Source organism: Globicephala melas, chromosome 3 (assembly GCF_963455315.2).
Source record: "Globicephala melas chromosome 3, mGloMel1.2, whole genome shotgun sequence".
In the NCBI taxonomy this organism is placed as follows: domain Eukaryota; kingdom Metazoa; phylum Chordata; class Mammalia; order Artiodactyla; family Delphinidae; genus Globicephala; species Globicephala melas.
This window is the reverse complement of record NC_083316.1, coordinates 124,943,490-124,965,480: the sequence shown is the minus strand read 5'-3', so window position 1 is coordinate 124,965,480 and position 21,991 is coordinate 124,943,490. Positions and strand designations below refer to the sequence as shown.

Sequence of the window (21,991 nt, the reverse complement as noted above, 5' to 3'; positions counted from 1 at the left end):
TTCTCCAGGATAGATCATATCCTGGGCCACAAATCAAGCCTCAGTAAATTTAAGAAAACTGAAATCATATCAAGCATCTTTTCTGACTACAACACAATGAGACTAGAAATCAATTACAGGAAAAAATCCTGTAAAAAACACAAACACATGGAGGCTAAACAATATGTTACTAAATACTCAATGGATCACTGAAGAAATCAAAGAGGAAATCACAAAATACCTAGGAACAAATGAAAACAGAAACACAATGGTCCAAAACCTACAGGATGCAGCAAAAGCAGTTCTAAGAGGGAAGTCTATAGCAATACAATCTTACCTAAGGAAATACGAAAAATCTCAAAGAAACAACCTAACCTCACACCTAAAGCAACTAGGGAAAGAAGAACAAACAAAACCCAAAGTTAGCAGAAGGAAAGAAGTCATAAAGATCAGAGCAGAAATAAATGAAATAGAGATGAAGAAAACAAAGTCAAAGATCAATGAAGCTACAAGTTGTTTCTTTGAAAAGATAAACTAAATTGATAAACCTTTAGCCAGACTCATCAAGAAAAAAAGGGAGAGGGCTCAAATTCACGAAGTTACAAATGAAAAGGGAGACATTACAACTGATATCACAGAAATACAAAGGATTGTAAGAGACTACTAGAAACAACCATATTCCAATAAAATTGACAACCTAGAAGAAATGGACAAATTCTTAGAAAGGTAAAACCTTCCAAGACTGAACCAGGAAGAAACAGAAAATATGAACAGACCAATCACAAGTACTGAAACTGAAACAGTGATTAAAAAACTTCCAACAAACAAAAGCCCAGGACCAGATGACTTCACAGGTGCATTCCATCAAACATTTAGAGAAGAGTTAACACCAATCCTTCTGAAACTCTTCCAAAAATTTGCAGAGGAAGGAACATTCCCACCCTGATAGCAAAACCAGAGAAAGATATCACAAAAAAAGAAAATTACAGGCCAATATCACGGATGAACGTAGATGCAAAAATCCTCAACAAAACACTAGCAAACTGAATCAACAATACATTAAAAGTATCATACACCATTAAAAAGGATCATACACCTAGATCAACTGGAATTTATTTCAGGGAAGCAAGGATTCTTCAATATTCGCAAATCAATCAGTGTGATAAACCACATTAAGAAACGGAAGGATAAAAACCATACGATCATCTCAACAGATGCAGAAAAAGCTTATGACAAAATTCAACACCAATTTATGATAAAACCCACCAGAAAGTGGGCATAGAGAGAACTTTCCTCAACATAGTAAAGGCCATATGTGACAAACCCATAGCTAACATCATTCTCAATGGTGAAAAGCTGAAAGCATTCCCTGTAAAATCAGGAACAAGGCAAGGATGTCCACTCTCACCACTTTTATTCAACATAGTTTTGGAAGTCCTAACCATGGCAATCAGAGAAGAAAAATAAATAAAAGGAATCCAAATTGGAAAAGAAGAAGTAAAACTGTCACTGTTTGCAGATGACACGATACTATACCTAGAAAACCCTAAAGATGCTACCAGAAAACTACTAGAGCTCACCAATGAATTTGGTAAAGTTGCAGGATACAAAATTAATACACAGAAATCTCTTGCATTTCTATACACTAACAATGAAAGATCAGAAAGAGAAATTAAGGAAGCACTCGCATTTACCATAGCATCAAAGAGAATAAAATACCCAGGAATAGACCTACCTTAGGAGGCAAAAGATTTGTACTCTGAAAACTGTAAGATGCTGATGGAAGAAATTGAAGATGACACAAACAGACAGAAAGATATACCATGTTCTTCGATTGAAAGAATCAATACTGTCAAAATGATTATACTACCCAAGGCACTCTACAGATTCAATGCAATCCCTATCAAATTACCAATGGCATTTTTCACAGAACTAGAGCAAAAACTTTAAAAATGTGTGTGGAAACACGAAAGACCCAGAATAGCCTAAGCAATCCTGAGAAAGAAAAACGGAACTTGAGGAATCAGGCTCCCTGACTTCAGACTATACTGCAAAGCTAAAGTCATCAAAACAGCATGGTACTGGCACAAAAACAAAAACAATGGAACAGGATAGAAAGCCCAGAAATAAACCCATGCACTTATGGTCAATTAATCTATGGCAAAGGAAGCAAAATATACAATGGGGAAAAGACAGTCTCTTCAATAAGTGGTGCTGGAAAAACCGGACAGCTATATGTATAAGAATGAAATTAGGGACTTCCTTCATGGTCCAGTGGGTAAGACTCTGCACTCCCAATGCAGCGGGCCCAGGTTCAGCCCCTGGTCAGGAAACTAGATCCCACGTGCCACAACTAAGTGTTCGCATGCCACAACTAAAGATTCCACATTGTGCAACTGAAAGATCCTGCATGCCATAACTAAAAGATCCTGCATGCTGCAACTAAGGATCCCGCATGCTGCAATGAAGGTCCCCCATGCTGCAACTAAGACCCAACGCAGCCAAATAAATACAAAAAAAAGCTTTAAAAAAAGAATTAAATTAGAACATTCTTTAATACCATACACAAACTAAACTTAAAATGGATTAAAGACCTAAAGTGAGACCAGATACTATAAAACTCTTAGAGGAAAACATAGGCAGAAATCTTTGACACATCACAGCAATATCTTTTTTGATCCATCTCCTAGAGTAATGAAATAGAAACAAATATAAACAAATGGGACCTAATTAAACTCAAAAGCTTTTGCACAGCAAAGGAAACAATAAACAAAATGCAAAGATAACCCACAGGATGAGACAAAATATTTGCAAACAATGTGACCGACAAGGGATTAATCTCCAAAATACAAACGTTTTATGCAGTTCAATATCAAAAAAACAATCCAATCAAAAAATGGGCAGAAGACCTAAACAGAAATTTCTCCAAAGAAGACATACAGATGGTCAACATGAAAAGATGCTCAACATTGCTAATTATTAGAGAAATGCAAATCAAAACTGTAATGAGGTGTCACCTCACACCAGTCAGAATGGCCATCATCAAAAAGTCTACAAACAGGGCTTCCCTGGTGGCGCAGTGGTTGAGAGTCCACCTGCCGATGCAGGGGACATGGGTTCATGCCCCGGTCCGGGAAGATCCCACATGCCGCAGAGCGGCTAGGCCCATGAGCCATGGCCATTGAGCCTGCATGTCTGGAGCCTGTGCTCCGCATTGGGAGAGGCCACAACAGTGAGAGGCCCGTGTACCACAAAAAAATTAAATAAATAAATCTACAAACAATAAATGCTGGAGAGGGTGTGGAGAAAAGGAAACCCTTGTACACTGTTGGTGGGAATGTAAATTGGTACAACCACTATGGAGAACAGTATGGAGGTTCCTTAAAAAACTAACAATAAAGCTACCAAATTATCCAGCAATCCCACTTCCGGGCATATATTTGGAGAAACCCATGGTTCAAAAGGATACATGCACCCCATTGTTCACTGCAGTGCTGTTTACAATAGGCAAGACGAAGCAACCTAAATGTCCATCAATAGACAAATGGATAAAGAAGATGTGGTACATATATACAATCGAATATTACCCTGCCATTAAAAAAGCATGAAATAATGCCATTTGCAGCAACATAGATGGACAGAGAAAGACAAATATCACATGACATAGCTTCACATTACATAGCTTACATGCAAAATCTTTAAAAAAAAATGATACAAATGAAATTATTTACAAAACAGAAACAGACTCAGCCTTAGAAAACAAACTTATGGTTACCAAAAGGGAAAGGTTGGGAGGGAGTGATAAATTGGGAGTTTGTGATTGGCATATATACACACCACTGTATTTAAAATAGAAAACCAACAAGGACCCACTGTAAAGCACAGGAAACTTCAGTCAGTATTCTGTAATGGGGGCAGAGTCAAGAAGACGGTGTGGGAAGATGGGGATCTCGCATCTCCCCACAATTAGGGTGCCTGCCGGATGCTGGTGGGGGAACTCGATACCCAAGGAGATGGGAGGAATTCCCAAACAAACCGGTAGGACGTGGGGGGACTGAGAGGAGAGAAGAAGTGGAGGCCAGACAGGACCAGTGCCCCTGAGGGGTGGCTGAGATAGGGGAGGGGTTCCCACGCCTGGAGGGACCCACAGGAGCTCAGATAAGGGGGGAACATGCCCAGCGTTTCCCCTGCCCATTGGGCAGGGGAAGTCTGCCCAGCTCTTGGGCCTGGTCCATCGCCCTCAGAGGCCCCCTCTGGGCCACGCTGGTACTGGGAGCATAGGACAGAGGCCAGGGGAGAATAGGAGAGGCAGGCAGGAGGGGCCTTCCAGGACTGGAGGGGCGGGAGAGGAGCAGAGGGCATTTGCCCCACCCACTCAGGTCCAGGAAGCCTGCTGGGCTCCCAGGTGGGGTCCCCCGCCCTCTGAGACCAGAGGCACAAGGCACGCCTGGGCCCCTTCTGTTCCACTGAGCCTAAGCCCCAGACACCCACACCCCCCAGGGCCTTTTCCAGCCCTGTGGGTCCTAAGCATAGGCCCCACCCACTGCCCAAACCCTACGCTTGCTTAGGTCCCACCCTCCACAGCCAAGGCCTTTTCCCCCATTTTTTTTTTTCTTTTTCTTTTTCTTTTCCTTCCTCCTCTTTTTTACTACTGTCATACTGTTGTACCTTCTGGTTATTGATTCATCTATATTTTTATTTTTATATTCTTTCTAACATACCTGTTAGTTTCCTAGTCTAATTTTATTTTTTACTTTGTTATTGTCCTTTTTTTTTTTTGCCACCCCACACGGCTTGCTGGATCTTGGTTCACTTGCCAGGGGTCAGGCCGAAGCTCCTGCAGTGGGAGCTCCAAGTCCAAACCACTGGACTAACAGACAACCTCAGACCCCAGGGAATATTCATCAGAGTGAGGTCTCATGGAGGTCCTCATCTCAGCACCAAGACCCAGCTCTAGCAAACAGCCTACAAACTCCAGTGTTGGAAGCCTCAGGCCAAATAACCAGTAAGACAGGAATACAATCCCACTCAACAAAAAAAAAAAAAAAAATAAGACGGCAAAAAAATACGTCACAGATGAAGGAGCAAGGTAAAAACCTATAAGACCAAATAAATGAAGAGGAAATAGGCAATGTACCTGAAAAAGAATTCACAGTAATGATAATAAATATGATCCAGAATCTCAGAAATAGAATGGAGGCACGGATAGAGAAAATACAAGAAATGTTTATCAAAGATCTAGAAGCCAGAAGGGAATGGCAGGATATACTTAAAGTGATGAAAGAGAAAAACCTACAATCAAGATTACTCTACCCAGCAAGGACCTCATTCAGATTTGATGGAGAAATCAAAAGCTTTTCAGACAAGCAAAAGCTAAGAGAATTGAGCACCACCAAACCAGCTTCACAACAAATGCTAAAGAAACTTCTTTCGGCAGGAAACCCAAGAGAAGAAAAAGACCCACAAAAACAAACCCAAAACAATTAAGAAAATACATATCAATAATAACCTTGAATGAAAATGGATTAAATGCCCCAACCAAAAGACACAGACTGGCTGAATGGATACAAAAACAAGACCCATATATATATATATATGCTGTCTACAAGAGACCCACTTCAGACCTAGGGACACCTACAGACTGAAACTGAAGGGATGGAAAAAGATACTCCATGCAAATGGAAATCAAAAGAAAGCTGGAGTAGCAATACTCGTATAAGATAAAACAGACTTTAAAATAAAGACTGTTACAAGAGATAAGGATGGACACTACATAAGGATAAAGGGATCAATCCAAGAAGAAGATGTAACAACTATAAATGTTTATGCACCCAACACAGGAGCACCTCAATACATAAGGCAAATGCTAACAACCATGAAAGGAGAAATCGACAGTAACACAATAATAGTAGGGGATTTAACACCCCACTTACACCAATGGACAGATCATCCAAACAGAAAATAAATAAGGAAACACAAGCTTTAATTGACACAACAGACCAGATAGATTTAATTGATATTTATACAACATTCCACCTGAAAGTGGCAGAATACACTTTCTTCGTAGGTGCACACAGAACATTCTCCAGGGTAGATGACATCTTGGGTTACAAATCAAGCCTTGGAAAATTTAAGAAAATTGAAATCGTATCAAGCATCTTTTCTGACCACAATGCTAAGTTACTGGAAATTAATTACAGGAAAAAGACTGTAAAAAACACAAATACATGGTGGCTAAACAGTGCACTGCTAAATAACCAAGAGATCACTGAAGAAATCAAAGAAGAAATCAAAAAATACCTAGAAACAAATGACAACAAAAACATGATGACACAAAACCTATGGGATGCAGTAAAAGTAGTTCCAAGAGGGAAGTTTGTAGCAATTCAATCTCACCTCAAGAAACAAGGAAAATCTCAAATAAACAATCTAACCCTACATCTAAAGCAACTAGAGAAAGAAGAATGAAGAAAACCCAAAATCAGTAGAAGGAAAGAAATCATAAAGATCAGAGCAGAAATAAATGAAATAGAAATGAAGAAAACAATAGCAAAGATCAGTAAAACTAAACGCTGGTTCTTTAAGAAGATAAACAAAATTGATAAACCGTTAGCCAGCTTCATCAAGAAAAAAAGGGAGAGGATGCAAATCAATAAAATTAGAAATGAAAAAGGTGAAAGCACAACTGACATTGCAGAAATACAAAGGATTATAAGAGACTACTACAAACAACTATATGCTAATATAATGGACAACCACAAAGAAATGGACAAATTCTTGGAAAGGTACAATTTTCCAAGACTGAACCTGGAAGAACTAGAAAATATAAACAGCCCTATCCCAATGAAAGAAATTGCAACTGTAATTAAAAATCTTCCAACAAACAGAAGTCCAGGACCAGATGGCTTCACAGGCGAATTCTATCAAACATTTACGGAAGATCTGACAACAATTCTTCTCAAATTCTTCCAAAAAACTGCAAAAGGAGAAACACTACCAAATACATTCTACAAAGCCACTGTCACCCTGATACCAAAACCAGACAAAGATATCACAAAAAAAGAAAATTATGGACCAATATCACTGATGAATATCGATGCAAAAATCCTCAAAAAATACTAGCAAACAGAATCCAACAATATATTAGAAGGATCATACACTATGATCAAGTGGGATTTATCCAAGGGATGCAAGGATTCGTCAACATATGCAAATCAATCAATGTGATACACCATATTAACAAATTAAGGAATAAAAACCATATGATCAGGCTTCCCTGGTGGCGCAGTGGTAGAGAGTCTGCCTGCCGATGCAGCGGACATGGGTTCGTGTCTGGGAAGATCCCACATGCCGCGGAGCGGCTAGGCCCATGAGCCATGGCCGTTGAGCCTGTGTCCGGAGCCTGTGCTCTGCAATGGGAGAGGCCACAACAGTGAGAGGCCCATGTACCACAAACAAACAAACAAACAAAACAACAACAACAAAAAAAACCCCATATGATCATCTCAATAGATGCAGAAAAAGCTTTTGACAAAATTCAACACCCATTTATGATAGAAACTCTCTAGAAAATGGGCATAGAGGGAACCTACTACAACATAATAAAGACCATATATGATAAACCCACAGCAAACATCATACTCAGTGATGAAAAACTGAAAGCATTTCCACTAAGATCAGGAACAAGGCAAGGATGTCCACTCTCACCACTCTTATTCAACATAGTTTTGGAAGCCCTAGCCACAGCAATCAGAGAAGAAAAAGAAATAAAAGGAATGCCAATTGGAAAGGAAGAAGTAAAACTGTCACTGTTTGCAGATACTATACATAGAAAATCCTAAAGATGCCACCAGAAAACAACTAGAACTAATCAGTGAACTTGGTAAGGTTGCAGGACACAAAATTAATGCACAGAAATCTCTGGCATTCCTATACACTAACAACGAAAAATCAGAAAGAGAAATTAAGGAAACAACCCCACTTACCATTGCAACAAAAGGAATAAAATAAGTAGGAATTTATTTCTAAATAAATTAAGGAGGCCAAAGATTTGTACTTAGAAAACTATAAAACACTGACAAAAGAAATCAAAGATGACATAAACAGATGCAGAAATATACCATGTTCTTGGATTGGAAGAATCAACACTGTGAAAAATGACTATACTGCCCAAAGCAATCTACAGATTCAGTGCAGTCCCTATCAAACTACCAATGGCATTCTTCACAGAATTAGAACAAGAAATGTTACAATTCGTATGGAAACACAAAAGACCCCAAATAGCTGAAGCAATCCTGAGAAAGAAAAACAGACCTGGAGGAATCAGGCTCCCCGACTTCAAACTATACCACAAAGCTACAGTAATCAAGACAGTATGGTACTGGCACAAAAATAGAAATATAGATCAATGGAACAGGATAGAAAGCCCAGAGATAAACCCACGCAATATAGTCACCCAGTTTACAAAAAAGGAGGCAAGGACATACAACAGAGAAAAGACAGACTCTTCAATAAGTGGTGCTGGGAAAACTGGACAGCTACATGTAGAAGAATGAAATTAGAACACTATATAGCACCATAAACAAAAATAAACTCCAAATGGATTAAAGACCTAAATGTAAGACCAGATACTATAAAACTCTTAGAGGAAAACATAAGAAAAACATTCTTTGACATAAGCCACAGCAAGATCTTTTTTGACCCACCTCCTAGAATAATGAAAATAAAAAACAAAAATAAACGAATTGGACCTAATTAAACTTAAAAGCTTTTGCACAGCAAAGGAAACCATAAACAAGATGAAAAGACAACCCTCAGAATGGGAGAAAATATTTGCACATGAAACAACTGACAAAGGATTAATCTCCAAAATATACAATCAGCTCATGGAACTCAATATCAAAAAAACAAACAACGCAATCCAAAAATGAGCAGAAGACCTAAATAGACATTTCTCCAAAGAAGACATACAGATGGCCAAGAGGCACATGAAAAGATGCTCAACATCACTAATTATTAGAGAAATGCAAATCAAAACTACAATGAGGTATCACCTGACACCAGTCAGAATTATCAAAAAATCTAGAAACAATAAATGCTGGAAAGGGTGTGGAGAAAAGGGAACCCTCTTGCACTGTTGGTGGGAATGTAAATTTATACAGCCACTATGGAGAACAGTATGGAGGTTCCTTAAAAAACTAAAAATGGAAATACCACATGACTCAGCAATCCCACTATTGGGCATACACCCTAAGAAAAACATAATTCAAAAAGAGACATGTACCACAATGTTCATTGCAGCACTATTTACAATAGCCAAGACATGGAAGCAACCTCAATGTCCATCGACAGATGAATGGATAAAGAAGATGTGGCCCATATATACAATAGAATATTATTCAGCCATAAAAAGAAACAAAATTGAGTTATTTGTAGTGAGGTGGATGGACCTAGGGTCTGTCATACATAGTGAAGTAAGTCAGAAAGAGAAAAACAAATACTGTATGGTAACACATATATATGGAATCTAAAAAAAAAAAAAATGGTTCTGAAGAACCTAGGGGCAGGACAGGAATAAAGACGCAGATGTAGGGAATGGACTTGAGGACACAGGGAGGGGGAAGGGTAAGCTGGGACGAAGTGAGAGAGTGGCATCGACATATATACGCTACCAAATGTAAAACAGATAGCTAGTGGGGAGCAGCCGCATAGCACAGGGAGATCAGCTCGGTGCTTTGTGACCACCTAGAGAGGTGGGATAGGGAGGGTGGGAGGGAGGCTCGAGAGGGCGGGGATATGGAGATATATGTATGCAATATGGCTGATTCACTTTGTTGTACAACAGAAACTAACACAGTACTATGAAGCAATTATACTCCAATAAAGATGTATTAAAAATATATTCTGTAATAACCTAAATGGGAAAAGAATTTGAAAAAGAATAGATATATGTAGAACTGAATCCCTTTGCTCTCCACCTTTGCTGTAACACAACATTGTAAATCAACTATTCTCCAATATAAAATAAAAATTAAAAAAATAAAATGAAATAAAAGCCACACAATTAAAATATACCCCATATAAGCTTCTATAAATAAATTAGGGAATATGAATATGAGATTTATTTGCTCAGTGAAGAGTCCAGTTAGATCCTGGGGAAGGAAATTTGCAACTTTAATGATGGCAGAGGAAGTCAATCTCAGATACATGAGGCTGAAGTTCAGTAGCAGATACTAAAATGAACAGATCTGGGGGTTTCAGCTGACCTTAAATTCAATATACATCAGTGGTGTGAAGTGGCTTCTCGGGAAGTTCATTCAATATCAGTCACATTAAAGAAATGTAGTCCTTGCTGTATTTGGCAGACCTTGAGAAGTATGGTCTGTTTTGGGCAGTAGGCTTTAGGGATGATAGTTACAAACCAGAACGGATCAAGGAAGAAGACTTCAGGATGATTATACAAGTTGGAATCATTTCAGATGAGGCCCAGTTTAAGGACCTGCAATATAACTGTGTATGTGGGGCAGACCTGGCTACAAGTATGTGAAGGGCAGCCACTGGGAAAAGCAACCACAAAGCGCTCATCAAACCCCATGAGGACAAATCTAAAACCAAGTGGAAGTTAAAGGTTTGAGGTCAAACATTTTCTAAACTCACAGAGCAATCCAACATCAGAATGGATTCTCTGTGGAACAGGAAGCCTGGAAGCAAAGTTCAAGAAGTGGAGGCTGGAGTGGCATTAGACAGGGACACTGGGGAGGGAGTGTTGTCCTGTTTGGGCCGGAGGGCTCTCCGGGCTCCTTCAGCCGAGTCCCTCTTTTCCTGCTGCTAGTGAGCCTTCTTCCTTTGGGAATGCTTAGCTGGGTTGAGCTAAGGTTTTATAAATTAGCCATGGGTAAGCTGTCACAATTAGAGGTAACGCAGCGTCCATCTGCTCCCAAATTGCAAACCTTACCAAAGTCAAGACGTACCTTCTCCCTTGTGAAACCTAACCTCTGAGGATTGTCACACTCACGTCAGAGCCACGCCAAATTTTAGCCGTGACAGCTTGCTCTTTCATTGGCTCTCAAACTGATTTATAGGCACAAGCCAGTAGTCTTCTCAGATGTGTAAGATAAGCTTGCAGGATTGCCTTTTTCCTTCTGGGTCAGTGCTTCCACTCTGGGGTCACCAGGCTCCCTTTCTCCCCCACCCCCCCCCCATATCCCACGGCTTCCCTCACTCTACCCTCCCTCTTCACGCCATGCCGCTGAAGGGAGAATTCTCATTACTGGCTCAAGGAAGGTCATTTTAGGCCTTTGCAGGTATCTCAATTGCCTGTGTCTGTTCTGCCTGCCCCATGGCATGTCCTGGGGTGAGAGCATGGCGAGGAATCTGAGAAGGGTGTTGGGAGATTGGGCCTCCTACCTTGACAGGTGAAGCATCTGATGTGGAAATGGTTATTGTGGACGCGAACCACCTCCCCTTTGCAGGTGTCTCCACATCGATAGCACTGGATGACACTGGAGCTGCCCCGGGGATTGTAAGGATTCTGCTGATAAGGAACTGTAAAGAGAAACAAAGAGATCACCATCCAGAAGGTCCTTATTCTTTAAAAAGTCTGCCATAAGAAATGATTATAATCTTAACTGGCAGAAAAAGCAGAAAGGGTGACAATGATTAGCAAAATACCTTCAATACATCATCAGGCTGAGTATGCCAAGCTAAGACATCTTTAGAAGGTGAATGGCATTAAGATATGAGTCCATAAATCTCCTTAAGTAGGCAGACACTTACGAGTGAGCATAACCTTTTCTTGCAATAACGGAGGCCAAATTCACAAATGAAGAAAAATAAAAGAGGAAGTTGAGTATTTCAAGGTAAATGATCCAGAAATACTATTTCTTGGGAGATCTCTGGATCAATACCAGGCCCCAAGCAAAGGGAATTTAGGTCTTGCCATTGACTCCTGGGTCTCAAGGAAATGGGTGGCTGACTCTGCCTCCAAATGGCCTTTTTGTTGAGCAAGATACAGTCCCTCTCGGCACCTCAGTTTATACGTCTATAAAATGAGGATGGACAATGGTAGTTGACTTTCTATAAAGGCATGAAGGGAGGCACTGTAGTTGGAAGGAAGTTGATGAGGCGACTCACCTTACAACTGCCTTTGAACAGCACTTTCCGTAACATTGAGAAAATGTCACATGTGTATAGTTAAGAAGAAAGAGCTGGTGGAGACTATGAAGGGGCTGAAGCCACTGGGACTGCAGTGCTATGGTCAGCATTTGATGATGCTGCAGACCTGTACTTGCCTTTTGAGGCTACTGATCTCTTGCTTAGATTTTTCTCATGGCTACTTTTCTAGACTTCCTTTCCCTCAAATATACTTTGCTTGACCATTCTATAATCCGGTCATCTAGCATTTAATAATAGTAGGCACCTGTCTAGAACATAAAATTTCAGGGTTGGAAGGGATATTAATAGCTGTCTGGTCCAATCGCATTATATATAAACTGCTGAGATAACTTTGCCAGTGAGGAACCCAATCTTCTCTCTTGGAGGAAGTCCCTAGGGGCCCCAGGGAGAGAACCACTCAATTCCTCAATTTTTACTCAAGGCTGTAGCAACAGTCCACAAACTTCTGCTCATACCCTATTAGGATAAGGCTCACTTTTGTCCTAACTATAAGGATGACCACTTGATTGGAGGGGAATTGGTGTCTAGCATTTAGACATGTAGACTTACTGGCTAAACTCTGAATAAGCATAATATAAGTTAACCTGGACTCACAGAAACCTTGAACTGCCAAGGAACCTAGAGGTCACCTAGTTCAAGGGTTCTTGACCTAGTGTGGTAGTTGTTGTGTCTGTTCACCGAAATTTCAATCTTTTATTCTTGGCACGTGGTGTCTTGCTTGGCAACGAAATGTGGATGGAAATTGTGTGTCACTTCCAACTGGAAGCCCTAGGAGCCAGTATGGTATCTGCCATATTGCCTTCCCATAGCCCAGCAGCCACTGGTACCCCCAGATGGTGTGCAGGATGCCTCAGCTTGGATCCCTGGCTGAGAAATCCTAGAGCAGAGCTCTAAGCTAACCCAGGATGAACATCTATCATGAGCCAGGAGGAATATTTGATGGCATATCTTCTAAGATTTTTTTGTTACTGTAGCATACCTGACTGATACACCTGATATCTAATATTTCTCTCTTATGAAATATAAAATTTGGTGTTATATACATTATCCTACAGCTTTTTTCAGATTCTCAAAGATGATCTCCATAACTGATCTCATCCACCCTCCTCCTTTTAAAGTCAAGGAACAGGAAAGCAGGACTTTCGATTACCTCCCACATCTTGAATCATAAGTGCACGGTAGGGCAAAGAGCTGGTTGCTTAGCCCTGAAACTACTATTGCTGAAAACGTTGCTATCTGAGGTGGGAGAATAATACCTTTCTTACAGTCTTTCTCTCAAGGAGTTCATGTCCCTAAGTTTTTTTTTTCTGTCTTAAATTTAAGACAAAAGTTAAATGAGTTAGCTAGTTAACTAAAATATTAATTAACTCAGTAAATGGGTTAATACATGTAAAGCATTTCAAAACGTGCGTGAAGTGCTCCACAAATGTATCCAGTGCTCCACTGGTATCATGACCATCACATCCTCCCCAGAGCTCAGAGCAATCTTTCTCCACCCCCAGAATATCCACAAACATTCTCCTTAGTCCTGTCTCCTTTGCTTCTTTTTCTGATTCCTGCTTAATGTCCCCTGGAATATATTTCACTCTCCCGTCTCCCCCCTCCCCCCAATTTTGGAGAAAAATATAGATTCTATTTATATGAGCAATGTAATGATCTACTACTGCTAAGGGAAACAAAGCTGAGTCTGAAAATAAAATAGGAATAGTATAATCATCACCATCAATAATGAGAGCTCTTGAAAGTATCCAAAGTTCCTCCAGAATCACTACGCAAACTTTCATCTACCTCTTCTAATTGATCCCACCTTATTGTTCAAGAACCAGCAAGATCAATTAAATTTTTCTAATTTGATTTTCTGGGGAGATGGATTAGTGATCATGGTTTTCAGTCAAAACTCAATCTTTGAACCATTCAAATAAAAAGCCATAAAATCAGAGTGAGGGGATGGATTGGGAAAACAGACTTTCTGGGGCAGAGTACCCACGGGCTCCCAGCCCTAACTCTCCTGCTCCCTTCAGGATGAGGGTGCTGTTATGGTGATGCTGACTGTGACCAGAGTCCACAAATGTCTGACGTTTATAAATAGTCCCATAAACAGAAATGCATGCATTGTTGGTGTGAGTTCTTCGAGATTGCTGATGTAAGCCGTGACTATAAAAGGTCAACGGTGTAGCATGATTTCAGCTTACGGACATGTGAAGACCTTTCCTTATCCAGACAGTGCCAATAGGAACTCTGGGGATCACGGGAAGCTCCACTGAGATATGCCACATCTGCTCTTGCCCTGGAAGCCACCTCATTTTCAGTAAGATTTTGTATTCTCAGTTAAGTCAGCAACTTAATCTAACCTTATTGTGTGTGTGTATGGGGGTGGTGGTGCGGTGATATCTCTTCCCTCCAATCTATAACACCCTCTGAAACTCTAAAATTTTACTGTTGATTTTCTGCTGGTTATTATTTCCATTAATTTTTATCTCAAAGTACTAAAATTCAGTCATGTGATTTACAATATTTATCTATGGGCAAATGTCTTTTGAATTCCAAACTGACTTATACATGAAGTTTTAGACTGCTTTGTGTTAGGAACTGCCTATCCTTGAGAGCAACATTTGAAAGCAGGACATTCTTTCTTCAAAGCCTCAAAGGACATTAGCTCTTCTCACTTGTGAAATAATCCATGAAGTTACCAAGTTTAGACATATGGGTCATGTGCTATATTTCTAAAACGCACGCAAGGAAGCTCTGGCTTCTGTTTCATGTTAGTTGGCCAAAAAGTGTACCCAGGAGAGTCATTCCCAGTTACTAGTCCTTAAGCGGTGATGTCCAATAGCATTTTCTGAGATATGGAAATGTTCTATATCTACGCTGTCCAATATAATAATCACTAGCCATATGTGGCTATTGGGCACGTGAAATGTGGCTCTTGGGCACTTGAAATGTGGCTAGTGTGACTGAGCTACTGAAATTTTAATTTAATTTTAATTAACATAAATTTACATTGCAATAGCCACATGTGACTAGTTGTTGCCATAGTGGACACGATAGCCTTATAGTTTCACAAATGGAACTTGCATTAAGAATGAAGAAATTAAACTTGGTTGAATCCTATTTATACAAAAATAACATGTATGAATTAATTTGGGAATACCACCTCAGACTTAAGTTATTTCTTTTTATCCCTGAAGAGTTTAAAAATTGTATTTAAAAATAATTTGCAATAAGAACCAGTTACACACACATTCACCCATCCTGAATTTGATCTGGAGACAAAAACTTCTGCGCAGTGAAATAAATACTGATTGTTTTTTAAAAGGACAATTTTTCAGGTACTGTAAGACTGAACAATCTTAATCTTTCCAAGAATAAAAGCAAGATAATCAGTTGACAATGGCTATCAGTATACTTTTTAAAAATAAATTTATTTATTCATTTATTTAATTTTTGGCTGCACTGGGTCTTCCCTGCTGCACACGGGCTTTCTCTAGTTGTTGAGAGTGGGGGCTACTCTTCGTTGCAGTGCGTGGGCTTCTCATTGCAGTGGCTTCTCTTGCTGTGGAGCATGGGCTCTAGGCACGCAGGCTTCAGTAGTTGTGGCATGTGGGCTCCGTAGTTGTGGCTCGTGGGCTCTAGAGCGCAGGCTCAGTAGTTGTGGCGCACGGGCTTAGTTGCTCCGCGGCACGTGGGATCTTCCCGGACCAGGGCTTGAACCCATGTCCCCTGCATTGGCAGGCGGATTCTTAACCACTGTGCCACCAGGGAAGTCCCCAGTACAATTTTTTACGAAAGAAAATCAGCTGGTCAATGACTATGAGATTAAAAATTAAGGGTCTGGGGCTTCCCTGGTGGCGCAGTGGTTGAGAGTCTGCCTGCCGATGCAGGGGACATGGGTTCGTGCCCCGGTCCGGGAAGATCCCACGTGCCGTGGAGCGGCTGGGCCCGTGAGCCATGGCCGCTGAGCCTGCGCGTCCGGAGCCTGTGCTCCGCGGCGGGAGAGGCCGCAGCAGTGAGAGGCCCGCGAAAGGCCAAAAAATAATAATAATAATAATAATAAAAAATTAAGGGTCTGAAACATTAAGTATTCTTCTACATGCTTACCAAATCTTTAGTGTTCTAAAGATGAGAAAATACATCTTAATTCCACAACTAAATTTGCAAGTAAAACTCTTCCCCAAATATTACCAAGATAATTTAAAACTGCTGGAACAAAACAACATATTGGAAGGGGAGGGGTTACTGGCCCCTCTGAAGTTAAAAGGAGCACGAGAGTTGAACAATAGCAGGAAACAAATTCAGCATCCAGTTCCTCTACCTGGCCGTTCCTCTCTCCCTCTGTCGTTCCTCATCTTGTGTTTCTCTCTCTGATGGGTAGTGCTGGGGGGTCTCCTCTCTGCAGTCACCTAGTTTTATACAGGATTGGGCAAATCCTGTAACTTCTCTGGCCTCAATTGCGTCCTTAGTCACAAAGGAGATTGGACAAAATGATTTATAAAATTTCCTCCAACTGAAAACTGGTTCTGTCTCTGTGTGTCCTTTGCTGTACATCTTTCTTTCCCTCCATCCTTTCTTTTCTCCATTAACTCTCTCCCGCTTTTAAACTAGACTGTGCTGTATCTTATCAGATTTATTAGTCTCTCTTAAAAGCAGATAATGGCATGATTCCTCTCTCAAAAACAATGCGACCTAAGTTATGTTCTCTTTACTGATGTAGTGCCTGCACCATGTTTTTTCCTCTTCTGAGGGTCACTTAACCTTGTAGATAAAAGCGTTCCCACATCCTAATTGAGTCGTCTTTATAAAATAGTCTTTAAAAGGTAGAAGCACCTACGCAAGGGTGGGGTATAATTAAAAGAGTGACAAAACTGATGTGGAGACAGTATAACAACTGTGAATAATTGGCTGGAAGTGTAATAAAAACAGTGGAGCTTCTGTCTGAACAGTGAAACATCAAGCAGAGCATCAACCGGTTCAGCAATGAGCTCGCAACAGCCTGGGGCCCAGGAAAACAACCGGGTACAGCAGCTGTCACATGCCGCCAGCTCCCAGAGTACTCTTAGTGTGTTCACAGGTATTCACTAAAGACCCAGGAGGAGACGCAAGTGAGGATCCAGGCATTTCACAGGTAGAAAGCTATCCGTCTGAAAGGTTAGGGTGGGGTCTGGCTATAAGAGTTATCTGGTAGTTCAGAAACAGGCCCTTCAATTTGATTTTGGAGTTGAATCAGAACACACGGCACTGATCCTGTTTCCTGTGTAAGACCACCGAGATGCGGGATCTCTGTGTGGGAAGCGGTGCGAAGAAGCTCACGGCACAGAGGTCAAGGGTGTAGATGCTGGAGTCAGGAGGGCTGCGTTTGTGTTGCAGCCCTGCCACTTGGCCAAGTTATGTGAGACCAGTCTTAGTTTGCTCATCTCTAGAGTGGGAATAACTCCGGTCATTTGTGAGTATGAAATTACCTAAGCAATATAAAAGTGTTTAGTACACTGCCTGGCATGTCACTTGGGCTCCATAAGTATAAGCAATAGTTAATATTAAAGAATCTTCAAAGCCATGTACCCCTACCTCCTACTCAATGCAAGAGTTCTTTCTAAATTACTACCCCTACCAGCTTGCCACTGAGCTTTGCTTGAACATTGTCAGATCCGTTTTTGGACCAGTCCAGCTTGGGCAAAGGTTTTCTGGTTTTCCCTCCCTGCTGTCAAGAAAAATGCCCTTGGCTGCAGCCCATTCCACCAAAAGCAACCTCCTTTTTTCTCCCCCATCTCCAACTCTGTCTGTTTATAGGTTTGAGCTGCAGAGGTGGGTGGCTGACATGCTTTTGATATATCCTGCAGAGGAATGTGTGAATTGGGTGTTTCCTGTTGTGGGAATGAGAGGCTATGATCTATGTTTTCCTGGGGTGGTGTATTTTGGGCACATCTGCTGTTTCCAGGGGGATGTGTTAGCGTGCTTGTTGTCTGTGCATACTTTGAATAAGTGAGTAATTTGTTTTCTGAAAACTCTGATAGGAAGACGGTGAGAGCTGCTTCTGGTAACCCCAAAGGGTCACACATGTGTCATCTCATTGTGTCATTACATCTATGCTCCTCATGTGAATACCTGGAACCAGACTCTTAGAGCTGAGGTTTAACATTACAACAGGTGGGCTGGGGATCAGTGTTCCAAGATGCAAAAGCATAGGAGAGAGTTTGGAATGGAAGACATGCATGAAGAAACTAGAGGGGTAAATGCATAAGGGAAAGTCTGGGAGGATAATAACAGATATTATTATTCCATTAGGAACTGTGCTCAGCAATTTACATATGTCATCTTACTGAGTTTTCATAATTCAGGAGGAGCTATTATTATTATCATCTTTATTTTTCAGATGAGGAAATGGAGACCCAGAAAACTGAGGTCATTTGTCCAAGGTTACACGGTTAGTAAATGGCAGAGGCAGGATCTGGACCCAGGAAGTCTGACTCTAGAACCTGTGCTCCACTAAGCCCTACTGCCTGCCATGCAGAAGAGCCAACAGTGGCTACCTCTGGGGAGGAAGTAGGCTCTGGGGGGTGGGCAAAAAGGGTATCTAATTTTTTTCCCTCAACAGTAATCATCCATTGCCCAGTTGAATACACACACACACACACACACACACACACACACACACACACACACACACACACATGAATTTTACAAAGATTTAAGAATAATGATGGAGGGTACTAACATACAGACCAGGAAACTGGGAACAGTAAATCAGCCGCTCTGGCAGACGATGAGGAAACTGTGATTGCTGCCCCGGGGCCAGGGGCTATCAGCCTTGAGCGGCTTCCCTGGCATGGGCAGGGACAGCCTGACAGGTGGGCATCTGGGTGCCCTGAGACAGGCAGGCTCTGCAGGTGCTGGCAGCTGCAGCAGAGCAGAAGCAGGCGCTCTCTGGGAACCTCACAGATGGCCCCGGCCTGGCCACAGTTTCTCATGTCAGCAGGTCAGTAAAACAGTCTGTCACCCCAAGACGATGTTGTAAAACCTTTGCTGCAACAGAAACTCCTCCATAGCCTCCCTCTGCCAGGCTCCACAGCGTGTACCATGGTCATGGCGTGCAGCTGGCAACATGGCTCGTGCCGCCTTCCTCAGCAACGTGTTGTCAGGACATGTGTCAGAACTGCACGCTCTTGGCCAGACAGACTGCTCTTGCTTAACAGCCAGCTGCCACGCTACCGCTACAGCAGAGAGGACCTGGGCTAGACCCAGACGGCCTTCCCCAGGATGAGCATCATGGGCCAGGAAATCTGAGCTGAGGTCCACAAAGGGATTGATGTATTTCTCACTCGTTAGTGCAGTCACTTGATAAAATGAGAACTGCATACTCGTTACTCATTTTGCAAATTCAGAAAGTCGACCCGGGTGTAATGTCATAGAATTAACTTTTCACTTTTTTTCTATATTAATCTCATTGTAAAAAACTCAAAACTGTATACTTCCAATTGAATTCAATCAAACACTTTAAGACAAGACAAAAACAAACTCATTTCTTTCTTATAACTCAACTTGGTTCCTATTTCAAGACAAGCAGAAACTAAGTTTCGGTGAGTTTGGCCCTCTGCTCCCCCACCCCGTCCTGTTCACTGGGGCTCGTGTCCCCGCCTTGGCTCAGAGGGCAGGTGCACAGGGTCTCTTTCTAAGGACTCAATGAGACCCGTGTTCTCACTTCTTTGAGATTCTCCTCCCCACCTGTGAGCCAGGCAATGAAGTTTGTTAGCTGTGAGTAAAGGAGCCCTTTCTGCCCTCCCTAATTTACGGTTTCTCTAGAACATCTAACTTTGAGATAAATCCTTCCTGATCTAAGGGCACAGACCTCTGAAATCCAAAAGCCAGGAAGAGACCCCTTTTGTCTCTGCCTTCTGCTGCCCATCCAGGCCCTGAGGCCTCGCTCCCTGAAGAGGGGGAAGGCTCAGGAGGGCTGGGAGGGGGAAATGTCAGTGAATATTTCAAAACTATCATCTTGCTACACTTGGTCATGGGGTTTTAGGAATATAATATACAGAGCTGTGTAAGAATGACTGAGGAATAGACAAGATTTGATGGAGAAGGGGAAAAATCCCAAGGTGTCTACCAGCCTTGGCATTTTTCCCACTTTGGAGTGGCTCCTGTCAATTAACACCAATTCTCTTGTCACTGCTGACTCTGTCCCTCGATACCTTTACCAAGCCCCCAGTCAGAGACTCTGGGAGCTGTAAAAATAGCTAACAGCTAACATGAATTAGGCAATTACTATGTGCCGGGCCCTGAGCTTCATACCTACCATCTCATTTAATTCTCACAACCACTCCATGAGACAGACACCATATGATCTATTTTATATATTTTGTATTTTGTGTATGGGGAATCTGAGGCATAGAGAGGTTAACTAATCTGCCTGAAGTCACACCACACGTACATGTTAGATGCCTAACCAGGCATCGGTAGGACTAGGAGAGGCTCAGTTTTCTCTCCTCTCCTCGGGGCATCTCCAGCAGGGTATCCTTTGCTCAGCATCTCCTGAGGGAAAGGAGACCTGGCCAGGTATCCCTAACAGGGAGAACAGTGCTGCCCCACACTGAGGCCTTGTGGCACCCTTTCCACCTTTTCCTTATCTGAAAACTACTATTTGGGTTTCGTCTGGGGCCCTGGAAACCGTGTTGGAAATAGAGGAACTTCAGGAAGCCAGCAATTGTCTTTGTGCTTTGAGTGACTCAGTCCCTTGGCCTCTGGGCCAGAGGTTTTAATACTTATACAATGTTTGCTTCCTGAGACTCTGGCAGGCCATCAATCTCTGATATGTTGTGGGGAAATCCAAGGAATAGCAGCTGTCACCCGGGTTCCCCTTAACTTACAGATTTTCAGTATCAGAGCAGAGAGCGTGTAGAAAACATCTGTATGTCTAGAGGTTTCCCTCTTTTTTTTCAAAGCTATGAATCCTTTATTGAAATGATGAGATGGCCTCTAGGTTATACTGATTCCATTGCAAACCATGCTTGGAATGCAAACACATGATGGCCTGGTGGTCACTCAGGGAAATCCCTCACACCAGGGTTGCTGGCATTGGATGTGGCTCCCAGACACCTTTACTTGGGAGGCCTGGTGTTTGTTCTTAAATCCTTCCAGAGCACAGTTGTTCCTGAGTCTTCCTTTTGCCTCACCTCTGGCCAGCTTCTCTCCTGCGCTGCCAGGCCTTGAAGGCATGGCGTTGTGATCCCCGCCTAGGGGCCTAGGGCTCCAGAGGTGCTGTGACTGCGCTGGGGTAGGGCCTGGTGTGCCACCTACTTGTGACCCGTCTCTCCCCAAGGTAGTCCCCAGGGCACCTCCTGTCCCATCTCATCCACATTCCCACCTTCACAGGTACAGCCCTGAGGCTCAGAGAAAGGAGAAACTCGCTCAGGGTCCCCAACATGCTGGCCCCACCAGGACTAGCAGGAAAATGCCTTGTTTCAGATCAATGAAGCTTGCAGGGCAGGTCAAAATGAGCTGTAGGTGACACAAGTCAGGGAATTCTCAAAGCCAGCCCACGCAGCCTCAATTCTGAGAAGGTGCGGGTCTCCTGGAGACCAGACACCTCCCCCCAGCCCCCATTTTGGTGTCTAAAGTGCTTATCCCATGGCTCAAAGTTCTACAGGCTCCCCCCATGGCCTCTGCAGTCATCCACTCACTAGAAGCCCCTCCAGCATGATTATACCACCAGAGGGGCTCCCCTTGCAGAAATCTGACCCGCTGGTCAGGCCCTCTCTTCCCCAGGGCTGAGAGGATGGCTTACTATCATTCCACTATACCCCATCTCCTTCCTCTCCACCCTCCTCCCTCCCACCCTTTCTTTTTC

The 21,991-nt window shown here is 42.2% G+C and overlaps 1 protein-coding gene across 8 annotated transcripts in view; it reads right to left on the bottom strand.

Moving 5' to 3' along the window:
- The window catches only part of ABLIM3 (actin binding LIM protein family member 3), a 177,500-nt gene that overhangs the window by 90,331 nt on the left and 65,178 nt on the right, over positions 1 to 21,991 (bottom strand). For all 8 annotated transcript variants that reach the window (XM_060296422.1, XM_030847325.3, XM_030847329.3 and 5 more), the window contains one exon: positions 11,386 to 11,523. In XM_060296422.1, the coding sequence (XP_060152405.1) occupies positions 11,386 to 11,523 (138 nt within the window). The remainder of the gene's footprint in view (positions 1 to 11,385; positions 11,524 to 21,991) is intronic.